Source organism: Panicum virgatum, chromosome 1N (assembly GCF_016808335.1).
Source record: "Panicum virgatum strain AP13 chromosome 1N, P.virgatum_v5, whole genome shotgun sequence".
In the NCBI taxonomy this organism is placed as follows: Eukaryota; Viridiplantae; Streptophyta; class Magnoliopsida; order Poales; family Poaceae; genus Panicum; species Panicum virgatum.
The window spans coordinates 56692220-56704543 of NC_053145.1; the positions used below are offsets into that span (position 1 = coordinate 56692220).

General features: G+C 46.8%; 1 protein-coding gene across 2 annotated transcripts; it reads right to left on the reverse strand.

Annotated features, from left to right (window-relative positions):
* Window positions 1-690: 690 nt before the first annotated feature.
* LOC120656865 (E3 ubiquitin-protein ligase Os04g0590900-like) lies at window positions 691-7963 on the reverse strand. 2 transcript variants are annotated; one of them, XM_039935061.1, is made up of 3 exons: window positions 7615-7963; window positions 5092-5206; window positions 691-3918 (listed from the first exon to the last, which is right to left on the reverse strand). In XM_039935061.1, the coding sequence occupies exon 3, from the start codon at window positions 2412-2414 to the stop codon at window positions 1260-1262; it is 1155 nt and encodes a 384-aa protein (XP_039790995.1). In that variant the 5' UTR covers window positions 2415-3918; window positions 5092-5206; window positions 7615-7963; the 3' UTR covers window positions 691-1259. The 2 variants fall into 2 exon arrangements, with proteins under 2 accessions (XP_039790995.1, XP_039790994.1); XM_039935060.1 differs by having other exon boundaries at window positions 691-3940.
* Between the last annotated feature and the right edge of the window lie 4361 nt (window positions 7964-12324).

A 12324-nucleotide genomic window follows, 5' to 3' on the forward strand; every position in this document is an offset into this window, starting at 1 on the left:
TGTCGCGCGTGTTCCAATCTTATCCCTCCCCGGCGTCGCGAAATGAAACCACAACGCAGAGGACGCCTAGAGCTGCTGAATCAGCGATTATCTAGAGGCTAGAGAGCACTCCTTTAGTCATTCCATTCCACAAGGCTCCAAACCTTGCGATAACAAAGTACGTGATGGAAGGGAAAGGTCGCACTAATAAGCAGGCCATGATTTGCTATGCAACCCCGTACCTACCGCCTTTCAATGGTGAGGATCCGCGCCCATCCACGGCACCGACGACGTCCTCAACCCAAAAAGCAGAGGACGACGAGACGTTGCGTGAATTCCACATCAGTACATGTCCCAGCTTCGCAAGCATCAGGACTGACTGCTACTGACAGTAAGCTTAGCAAAAAATGTCATCCAAGGACAGAGGACAACAAAATATGTTTGTTACCAGGAACAACTGCAATTTTTTTGTGTTGGTTCCTAGCTTATTGGATTGAGTGCCAGCTTCATCCTGATATAGTGATATGTAAGCGGTTGCGGTTTAGGGCTCTGCGTCAACCTACCTCCAACTAGAAAATTGACATGGAGAAAATGCTTGGTAATGGCCTAACCGCAGGATGGCCACCCAAATTGTTGTGCCAAGTAACAGAACCTTGAATGAGCATTATGAGCAGCAAGGCACTAGTCACCTAACAAGACCAAACAGCTCCAGAGCATAACCAAATCGCACTATAATTGAGGCAGGCACTGGCAATGAACCACGCTGAACCGGTCACACTTCCCTTTTCCAAGTTCAACACACACATCAGCAAATGATTGTTCTAAACTGACAACTAGTAGAAAAGTAATGGCCAGTGCTGAAACTGACTCACTTCTCGCCTGGAGAAAAACCTTTGGCCTAAGTCTTAAAACTCACTAATGCAGAGAGGGGGGGGGGATTATCTGTAGTAGAACCCAATGTTTTGGAGAGAGGAGGAGCGGCAAGATGGAAGAAAGAGGGGAAAGAAAAAAAATGGTTTTCAAGCACTATACATTTATCCAGTAGAAACACCAAGCAGGTGCAGAAGATCTCCCCACTCATCAACCGTTGCAGTCTTGCAGACGGACGGTTTCTGCAGCCTGTGGCACCACGATTCCTGATTGGAACAAGATGAAACCTGCAGACTTTGGTAGAGTATTTGGTAGTTGGCACCTTGATCTTCACCGGAAGCACACGCACACAAAAAAGTATCGATGTCATGTATCCTAGTCAGAAGAAGAACCACCGAGAAGCAATGGCCTCACATCGGAAGAACTGAATCCTTCCCCCTGCCGCTCCTGCTGCTGAAGCACGATCTTCCCACCGACGGCAGTCTCTTGGCTGCATCCGGCAATGCGCGGCCGCTGCGGCCGCCGCCACCGTCCTTGTTGCTGTGCTCCCCGTGGAGCCGTCTTGACGACCCCGTCCCCGAGGAGCCTGCCAGGAGGCCGCTCTCCCGGGCCATCATCAGCTCGTCCTCCAGGCTGGCCTGCAGCACGTCGGCGATGGACATGCGGCCGTCGCGGTGCGTGTCCGACAGCGACGACGACGCCCTCACTGGCGGCGCGCCGTCCTCCTTGATCTCGACAATGCCGCTGGCCTCCTCCAATCTCCCTGGACAATCTTTCGGCGCCTCCTGGCCACCGCCGCCGTTCTCCGCATTCTGATTCTGGGGCTCGTCGCGCGCCTGCTCCGAGTAGTCGTCTATGGTCAGGACCAGCTCGAGGTTGTCTGTCCGCTCCTCCCGCGTGCCGCGGCGTTCCGGCTCCGGTGACGGCGACACCACGCCGACGGTGACGAACGTGATGTTGCAGCGGCAGAGCGGGCAGTTGGAGTGGGACTTGAGCCACGTGTCGATGCACGGTAGGTGAAAGGCGTGGCTGCACTTGGGGAGCAGCCGGAGGCTCTCGCCGTCCCGGAACTCGCCGAGGCAGACGGAGCAGTCGGTGCTGTCCACGAACCCGTCGCCGCGCTTGTACTTGCACACTGTGATCTTGTTGATCAGCGTCTCGTCCAGCCCGTCCGACGGCACGGCGCTCCACGGCTCCTGACTCCGCGAGCCGCCGCCGCCATGGCCACGGCCCCTGCCGGAGCCGAACAACCTGTTCCACAGGGAGCTGAAGGTGCCGCAGTACTTGGAGATGATGGTGTAGTAGCTGACGAGGAGGAAGGCGCTGGCCAGCACGCCGATGATGGCGATGACGAGGGGCGAGAAGGTGGGGCCGGAGGAGTCGTCGCTGCCGGGGCCGCCGAGGTCGAAGGCCGGCGGCGGGGGCGGGAAGATGAAGTAGCACCACTGCGGGCAGTACATGCTGCAGAGGCCCTGGGAGCAGTCCCGGGTTGGCTCATAGGGCACCCACGTCGGCTGCGGCCCAACAATTGTTGCTGGAGGAGAAGACGAGGCCACCGCCGCCATGGAAGAAAGAAGCACAGCAACAACAACCAAGCAACACCGGTGGGCTGACTGGGAAGAGGATTGAGCCCCAACGCAGGGCAAATCTCAGCAACTTCTATGGGCTGACTGGGAAGAGGATTGAGCCCCAACGCAGGGCAAATCTCAGCAACTTCTATCTCAGACAATCCTCCTGAGATTGCCGAGTTCTAGCAGCAGACTGGAGCAGGGGATCTACATGAGAGTTTCTGGTCCAAAATCCAGATAATTGTGGCCAGATGATGGAAGCAACCAGCAAGAGAGGTAGGTGCCTGTGCTTGTGCTCCTACCCCGGCACTCCAGGTATTGGGGAAATGTGAGAGGAGAGGGGAGAGACAGATCACAAGATGCTGCCAGTGTGAACCGTGCTTTGAGCCTCCGAGGAACTGCTGCAACAGAGCACGGACCAGTGAGAGGAGTGAGGGAGAGCCAAAGCAAAGCAGAATGTTCTTGCTCGGAAAGCAAAAGCATTTTGCGAGTGGGAGAGGCTGACAATGGAAGGGGAGGAGATGGATGGTGGTGGTTGGGGGCTGGGGCCTACGCTGCCGCTCTGCTTTCATTTTCTTTTCCTTGATCTGCTGCTGCCGTTCATGGGATAGGGCGATCGGGCGATAAGATGTACAGAAGTTAGTGAATTGGGATGCATACTTCCCCTTGTAATGAAATGACGCAGCTGTACGCCTGCACCACGCCTGTACCAATGCAATATGTTTCTGATGCGTGGACTCACATGGAGCAAACCGAACTGATGCAATAGGTTTCAAAATTTTGTCACTTGGCAGAGGTAACCGAAACCAACCATGGCACCCCTTCAGGTTGGTGTTTGGCAGCTAGTCAAAATGGTGTAGCTAATTTGGTGCCCGATGACTATGGTTGTACTAGAGCAAAGATCTTGATCAATTGCACAAAAGGCATTTTTCCTTAGTTTTGAGACTGCGTCTTTTGGCAGTCAGAATCACTAGGGAAAATGAAGAGCTTCGTCATCATGTGATTCAGGCATCCACAGCATTCAAGAAAACAAAGACCGAGGTACAAAACTACTAGCATGGAAAATATTTTACTGGCTATCACAGGACAAACTTACATGAAAACAAAAGCTAACGAGGACCAAAGAAGGTCCATGTCTATCAAAGCATCCGCAGGTATAGCGACCGAGGATCTTGAAATCGCTCTCACATCAATCTAATTTCCTTCTCGCTTCAAGTAAACTAAGACAAGGGCGGCCAGCCCGCCACGCTGACTGACTTTCTTCAAATTTACTTCTCCCGATTCCGACACCTTTCCTTACTTTTGTCAAGATAAGTCACTAGTCGCTCTATATTGGTGCAACCACATGAGAGCCTGCTCACCTAACCCAACTTCATTTGAGGTCCAAGTTTAACCTTGTCCAATTCAGGTCTGGAGACTGGACGCAAGCATACACTTGACTGCATGTACATTCCCTCATGGTCTCATTTTGCATCATAATGGTCACGCCTGAATGAAGCAACTGATGGTAGGAGCCAAATTATCTTCAGCAGGCAGGACAAAAAAAAAAGGAAAGAAAAAAACTGATGAGTATATAGAACTAGTCAACAAGCCCACAAGGAAAGGTTATTTAACGTCATGGACCAGATCGTCAAGGTCGAACTGATTTAATAGGCAGTGAATTTATTTTCTTTTGGATGGCATGAACGAATCATTGTCATTCAGTGGGGTCAGCAGTGTGACAGCAACAGGAAATGAAGAACTGAAGATGATGACAGAAAAAACTGGGGACATGCAGACCAAGGAAGATGTACGGTTCCATTCATTTGAAAGATTAAGACCAGCTAATTTTGGTGCTTTTGATTTTGGAAGGTGAACGGTGAAACACTGTCAAATGCGTTTTAACATACTTTGTAACCATGGGAAACGCAAATAAGTATCAGTATGGACTGCATTTAAGATTCTGGTGAACAATGCAATACAAGGCGCAAACGGAGTGGAAAAGATAATGCTATCAGCATGCCAAAGGAAGTGAAGTGAATGGTAGTACTATAATAGATCACTGAAGAAGACATAACAAGCACAAGAACTAATTGCAGGAAAAAAAACTAACAAGAAATGCAATTGTACTCTGGTAATATCTAATGCATCCAACAGGGTCATATCAAATGCCTCATGGGATTGCATGTGGACATCTTTTCTAATCCATCATCTATTTCTCTTATTCCATCCATACCATTTTGCCCTTTTGTTCTTTTCTTCACAATAGATCTTATCAAGATGCACAACTCTGGCTTAAGCTATATTTCACAAAATGAATAAAAGTGTGCCTGAGTCAAGTGCTGAAAATTTCAGTTTTCGGAGTTAATAGACAAAAAATATAGAAGTGATTAGCTCTAATTTCGTGCTCCAACAGTGACAATGAAATCTCAACAGATGACAATTATTCCCTTTATTTTATATTTCCATGTCATATCATTTGGACACATATAATCAAATAAGTTAATGGAAGATTGGTTGGAGAAGGTATCACATAGAATTGGGGGACATCAAGAACATGAGGCAAAGGATCAGCATACTGGCTTCTTTTTCCAAAAGCATGAGTCCCATTAATAAGGATCGGATCATTCACGATTTTTGCTTTCGTGGTTAAGAACAAAGCAAACTATCCTTGACATCAACAAAGTAAACTAACCTCATTGGTAAATTTTCATAGTGTAGATTTCATGACTGCGTCACATCGATCTAACCATTCTTGCCCTTTAAAGTCTGGCAAAGCAGCCGTTCTGCTCCTGGATTCCTCATTAGAGCTGCACCATAAAAAATATTATGGTTAGAGTGAAAACATGCATGCGTCAAATGGCCAGTTTATTCATAACGTTACTTTACAGAAATGCAGTTTTTCCCTTAATTTTTTCTTGACATATCAAATCATTGCAAATTTGATAAATGAAATGTATTTTACAGGAATCCATTTGGTCCCAACATGCAGCCTGTTCGGCTGGTGAAAATTGGCTGGGCTGATCAGCCCAGCCATCCAGCGGTCACCACCAGCACGTGCGCCAGTGTCTGAGACAAGGAACGAACAGCCGTTCGGCTGGTGATGTTGCGTACGGGGTGGGCTGATTGAACCAGCCAGCCCAGCCAATTCCAACCATCCGAACAGGGCAATGAGAAACGGGCACTTTTGATCCAGAGTATATGCGCATAAGCTGTCTGCTTTGAGTACTCCGTTTTTTTTAAGACAAGGTAATCCTGCCCAAATCACAAATGCATCTCTCCGTCCCAAATTTAGGACATGATATATATCTAGATGCATAGCAAAAAAATAGCATCTAGAAAAGCCAAAAAACTAATAATTTGGGACGGAGGGAGTACCTGCCCAAATCACAAATGCATGACTTTAGTCTTAATAGAATAGAATATTAAGGTTGACTGTGAGAATTTTACGAATTCCAAAATGAACAAACACGGAAGCTGTGATAAATCTCTTATCTGTTCCATATGAAATTAACATAACTGGCAAGCTCTAACTAAACCTTGGAGGTTAAGCATATATTCCAAGATGCCCTATAAAAGCACAAGAATCTAGTCGAAATGTGAATAAAAATGTCAAGAATTATGCCCAACATATGTCAGAGCGAATTAATTTCTTGTAGACATAAACGTGGTACAATCTTGATAGTTTACATAGGGCGGGCGGAGGGGACAAATCAATAGCATCACAGTACCGTATGGATGGAAAGTACTAGAGTAGTGATTAGATCCAGGGGGAATACTGAATAGTTAAATCATTGCTTAGCTGGAAAAGCAAGGACAAGGGCTACCAAGTTCAATCTTTCCACAGCTTTGATGCAATGAGGTGGAAAAGGGCAGATCCCACTTGCTGCACCCCACTTTACACAATAAAATAAAGTTGGGCACTAGGGAAAGAGAGAATGTGGAGCTATGCAGTAGCAGCACATGGCAAACCGATTCTACAACAGCAACAGTTGTACTGTTCTAACCGTTTCGAGCAAAACAGGGTGATGTAGATGACGCGACTAGTGGTAAGTCAGTCAGTGACAACTGAGCTAGAGGGTGTGGTTCTCAGAATAGCATGTATAATTGCAGCAGAAAGCAACATGGCACTATGGCAGGTATGTTAGAAGCAAAGGCACAATAATTACAGCTGGTTAGTGGTAACTAGTTCAAAATGGGCACTACAATTGGATTTGATTTAAAGGTAAAGCTGCAAAACCCACACTTGAACTTGGCTTTCATATGAGGAGCTGGCAGCCTTTATTAGGCTTACTGAACAAGCCACCAATTCTGAGATCAATCAGGCAGCATTGTTGGCATCTTGCAAGAAACAACATTCTCAACACAAAGCAGATTTTTGCTTCTATATTTGATATTACCATGTGAATCGCTGTTCACACAATCATATAAATGCATAAATTATTGATGAGCTGGTAACAGAAGAATCTGCCCTTCAGCTATCCAACACTATCAAGCCACGTTAAAAAATAGCTTCAGTAAAGCAGAGGAAGTTGTCACCTCGGCTACCATAAGCTTAAAGTAGCTAGGAACAAAAACTGGATAGAATCAATTCTTCAGCTCTATCGAGCATAATCAAGCCACATGGAACTTATGCTTCCAGTAAAGCCGAGCATATCCGCCTATGCGGCTCCCATTGGTCTAGCTTTCTACCATCCTTCCGAGTTTTTGGATTCAAGTTTGCTAAGTGGTGGTGTGGATGCATTTCCTTTGGTACTACTTTTAGACTAGTGTGTGTATACTCAATTGCAGACTAAATCGCAGTATTAATTTCTTTTGTCAGTTGTGAACCTCCAGCTAGCAGTCTAATTGCCCGCACATGTGCTAGTCAAACTGGCATTGTAAAATTTGGAGTCATGACGATCAGGATAACAGGCTAACAGCTATGACTGAAGGCACCATCCAATGATCTTTTAAAAATTAAAAGGGCAGTAAAACACCACCAATGGACGTTGTAACCTGTTACTACATTCAGTTTAACGCAGTAAATCTCAGATTCTCAGGCCGTTTCCTCATCAATTTGAGACGCTCCAATCCCAGGACGAGCAATTGAGCAATGTGACACAGCCACCCAATTTCTGGAGAGCGCTACCCGTTCAACCTAAGCCCTCGTGTGCATCACCGCACAACACAAAATACACACTGAATTATCTGGACAGGGTAGGGTTTGGCCCCTCACCTCGATTGGCTCTTGACGGCATGCCGCGGCGGTATCAGGCAAGAGGCGATGGATCTAAGAGCGGAAAAGCGATTTCTCCGCGCCGTTAATCCGTGCTCCCTCCTCCCCGCTCGCAGCGGCATTCGTCGGACTGGATTCAGCGGCAGGAGGCACGCGACATTGAGAGAACCGAGAGAGCAGCCGCCGCGAGCGCCGATGTTTGAAATAGCCTCAGCAGGCAGCCGCCTACGTCGTCCCACCCGCCCAGCCGCTCCGAATTAACCAATCGATTGGGTAGAAGGAGCCACGACGCGGCGACGCCGAACGGGAAGCCACGGGGGAGAAAGCTTGGGGCTGCGGAGGGACTATTGGAGCAACTCCAGCATATCTTCTAAATAGTCCCATATTTTAAATTTAGAGGGCTAAAACAAAAAAAATACACTCCAACAAATCTTCTACTTCACCCTCTATTTTGAAGAGATCTTCAAAATCTCTATTCCACCCTCCATTCCTAGGGGGTCTCTAGGGAGCCCTCTAATAGAGCAACTCCACCCTCTAAACAGCTCCTTATCTCAAGTTTAGCGTGCTAAGCCAAAAAATATACTCCAACAGACCCTCTACTTCACCCTCTATTTTGGAGAGGCCTCCAAAATCCCTCCTCCATCCTCCATTCCTAAGGGGTCTTTAGGGAGCCCTCTATTTATATATTGGAATTGAGGACTATTGTTGGAGTTGAAACAAATTTAGAAGCCCCTAAAAAATAGAGGCAACTCCCATTTAACATTTAGATGGTCTGATTTAGAGACTATTATTGGAGATGCTCTTATATATTGAAATTGAGGGCTATTGCTGGATTTGAAAAAAAATAGAAGCCCCTAAAAAATAGAGGCAGCCCCCATTTAATATTTAGAGGATCTGATTTAGGAGATATTGCTGAAAATGTTCTTATGGAAATAGATAATCGATTTAGTAGGGAGAGATTTATGTAAATAAAGAAGGATTTTTAAAAAATTATTTTTTAGAGTTTTAGAGAACTAGCCCAGCCTCACATAAGGGGCAATAAAAAATCAGATTCACAGCGCCGGCTGATGCACTCCACCAGCAAGACTGACCAAAATTTGTTAGCACTAACAAGATTAAAACAAAGCAAATTAAAAACAATTGATAAATAATTTGGGTCAAATTTTCAATGGAAATTGCAATTTCTTTTCCTTTCATTTTGGCCTTGGCTCCCTTCATCCCCTTCCAAAGTACCTTTACACATAATCATAGGCCAATTCGTGGCTTTGTACCTTATCGGTGAGGTGCATGTTAATCACTGCGTTCGGCAAGTTGGAGCTGGAGTCTGGAGCTGGAATGGTGTGAGAGAAAATACTGATGGGCTGGCTGGAGCTGGAGCTAGTGGTTGGAGTGGTGTGAGAGGAAAATACTGTTGGGCTGGAGTTGGAGCTGGCTGCCGAACAGAGTGAATGTGTACTCTTACTTCTCCGATCCCTTCCAACAAAAGTATGATGTTGGGATCTTGGTTCAGTGACCCAAGCAGGGAACATACACAAGGGCGAAGCTAGAGCTGGTATGACCCTGGTGCACTGTTTTAACATTGTGTTCCTTTACCTATATGTTATGTATATTAATTTTTTTTACAATGGTTGGGGGAGAAATAGACGGCTCACGACATTATTAATACATCCACATTCTTAGACCCTCCATACCTCCACAGTGTACAAGTGATGCCTGAAAATTAGATGGGCCCTGCGGCAGGAAACAGGAATTGACGGATCAGCTGCAGCGTGAGAAAAACTGGGCACTGCCTGTTTGGTTAGCGCGCTAATGGTTACTGCTAACAGTTAGTGCGAAGGAATTTTACTAGTAAATAAAATTTATTTAAAAACCTATTTTAAAGATGGGTGTAATTTCGCCAGACGAATCCAATGAACACAATGATGCTACAATAACTGGGGACGGACAAGGAAAGGGCGGGATCGGAGGTTGGAGCGAGCACGCAAGAGTAGCTATTGTGCCGGAGAAGAAGCATAGTACCAAAGTTGGGAGGAAGAAGAAATGCTTAAGATTGTCCCATGAAGATCCTATGATATATGCTTAAGAGAATCTCCAGCAATAGCCCCCAAATCACAGCCCTCATATAGCTTTTGGGGGCTAGTCCTCATCTCATACCCTCCAAATAATACATCCAACTCCAGCAGAAGCCCTTATATTTGAGCCCTCATCCAAGTCTAGAGGGGCTGGTGAGTGGGGCCCATGGATGGAGGCTCCTTAGAGACCCCCCAGGCCTAGGGGTGGAGGGGGAGATTTGGAGGCCTCCCTAGTTTAGGGACTCAAGTAGAGGGTCTGCTGAAGTTGTTTTTCTTGATTTCACCCTTCAAATTTGGGGTAGGGGATTTGATAGAGGGTCTGCTGGAGTTGCTCTTAGGGAGTTAAAAATTAGGCGCTAGCGCAATAACATGTCCCTGAATATGTATATGTGTTAATATGGGAATTTAAAATAGAAAGATTCTAAATGGCCAGAAGATGAGGGAAATCTATAGCTTTCGATGCTATATATCAGACAAACATATTGAGGTGTGTGGTGCACATTTCATGGCTAGGTGAAGGCACGAAGCACACCTGGTGCCTTAGCATCGTAGATGGACGGGCCACGCGGTCATTGACCTGGTGCACACGTTTGCTCAAGGGTGGTGCACAAACGGTAAAATATGATGCTTACTAGCAAAAACATGCCTCGAACCCTGGTGCCAGTGCACCACCCTTGGTCAATGTGGCTCCGCCCCTGAACATACAATCGTTGTGTTTGTTTGGCTTGTCAGCCAACCAGTCAGCAGTACTGTTCTCTCATACTAAACCAGCACCAGCCACCAACTACCAGCCAGTCAGCAGTATTATTCTCTCATAACAAATCAGCACCAGCCATTAGCCACAACCAAGCGAACACAGAGAATGAGGAAAGATTAAGACCGAAGGTTACAAGGAATCAAAGGGGCAGAATTTTACCTTCAAGAGTCAACTTGTACAGTAAAAATATGAGGGGGGTATTTATACCGCTAACCCTTATTACATCATTCCCAAAATACCCTCGCTTGCCCAGAATATTCTATGAAATATTCTGGGTAACAAGTCATTTTAGTGGTGGAATGTACAAATTGTCTACTGCTACGAGATCACGTTTCTCATATGACTTCAGAAGTAGCCATCACGCTCGAGGCTCCACTACGCCTGTTAATGGGGTTGAACCCGCCCCAAATCCGCCCCTACCCATATTTTAAGAGCCCTAACTAGCACCCGCCCCGACCCACCCCGTCGGCCCAATGCCCCAACTCGCCTCAACCCAAAGTCACGACGAAAGATGATATGCGACTTACGCGCCGATATACTACTATAACATCCCAACTCGTCCATACCCTTTCCCGTTTCCACCCATTTAATAGTAACCGTATTAAAATTCACACAAAAAAACCCGTCAAGCCCCGCCCAATTAGGAGGAGTAAGCTCCACCCCACGTGTGACTTTCTCCGCTGAGGCGTCCAACTGTCACCTTCGCCGACCTTTGTAGATCTTGCGAAGGTCTTTGTCCTCCCGATGAGTCTCTTCGTCGAGCTCTCCTCTGTGACACCTCCGCGAGGGCCGTCTTCAAGGGAGGTCGACCTTCACCTTCAACCTTCGGGACTTCAAGCATCGCCGGGTGTCAGCTATCCTCCGTCCAGCGCTCAAAGACTGTTGATTCCCTTCTTCATAGAGAATGTTAGCGTCAGAAAAACGCTTCCCATAATCTTTGGGCTCGGACCGTCGGCCGTACCCAACGTTCGGAGATGACGATCCCCAACATATGAATTTAGATTTTGAGATAAAACAAACAAAAAAATCTTAAATCAACCATGCAAAGCAATGAAAAAAATGCACGCTGCCTCACTAGCACCTAAATTAACCAAGAAAAGACCGTACTGAATGTTACTCCCTCTATCTCAAATTGTGAGATTATTTCTATCTCAAATTATTTGTATGTTAATGCATAGCAAAATCTATAAATATAGTTAAAATAATTAATAATTTAATAATTTAACACAGAGGGAGTACTTACCAGCTCGCCGTGTGCACGCAAAGGCTCAACGCTGGCCTCTAGCCCATTATATTTGACTCATCTAGTGAACGAATCTTGGCCCGCAACTGCCCTAAAAAAACGAATCTTGGCCCGCAGCAACAAAGACAGAGGCAGGCCGCAGGCCCATAACGGTTCAGGACAGATCGGAACACACCAGCCATGGCACCATGGTGGCCGTAGATTCCATACACATATATTTACTTCCTAGTAGAAGATTATCTAAATTCTTATTGGCCCCCCTAAATATTAAATCCTGGGTCCGCCCGTGGAGGCTGGAGCTCGTGCCCTCGGTGGTGAACTGGTGGCTAGCAGAGCGATTATGGGAACGTCCCCTGGATGCTTGACGGTTCTTTCGCGCCCTCGCGCGCCGGGGAGAAGCTGCGCCTGCGCGCGATGAAGAAGCGGGTGAAGGACGAGGCTGCGGGCTCTCCAAGTAGGGGCGACTGGGCGAGGGACAGCACGTTTGGGAAGTTGAACGCCGGGCTGGACAGAGGAGTGGAGGAGAGCTATGCAGAGCAGGAGCAGGTTACTGATGAATGGAGAGAGGCTCCTCTGCTTTTCCTCAGCTTAGAATCAGTCTCCTTTCGATGCTTTGGATAGTTTTGATTGGTGGTAGC

Excerpts from the sequence above, each read along its gene's own strand:
- LOC120656865 (XM_039935061.1), bottom strand. The coding sequence starts at position 2,414 with ATGGCGGCGGTGGCCTCGTCTTCTCCTCCAGCAACAATTGTTGGGCCG.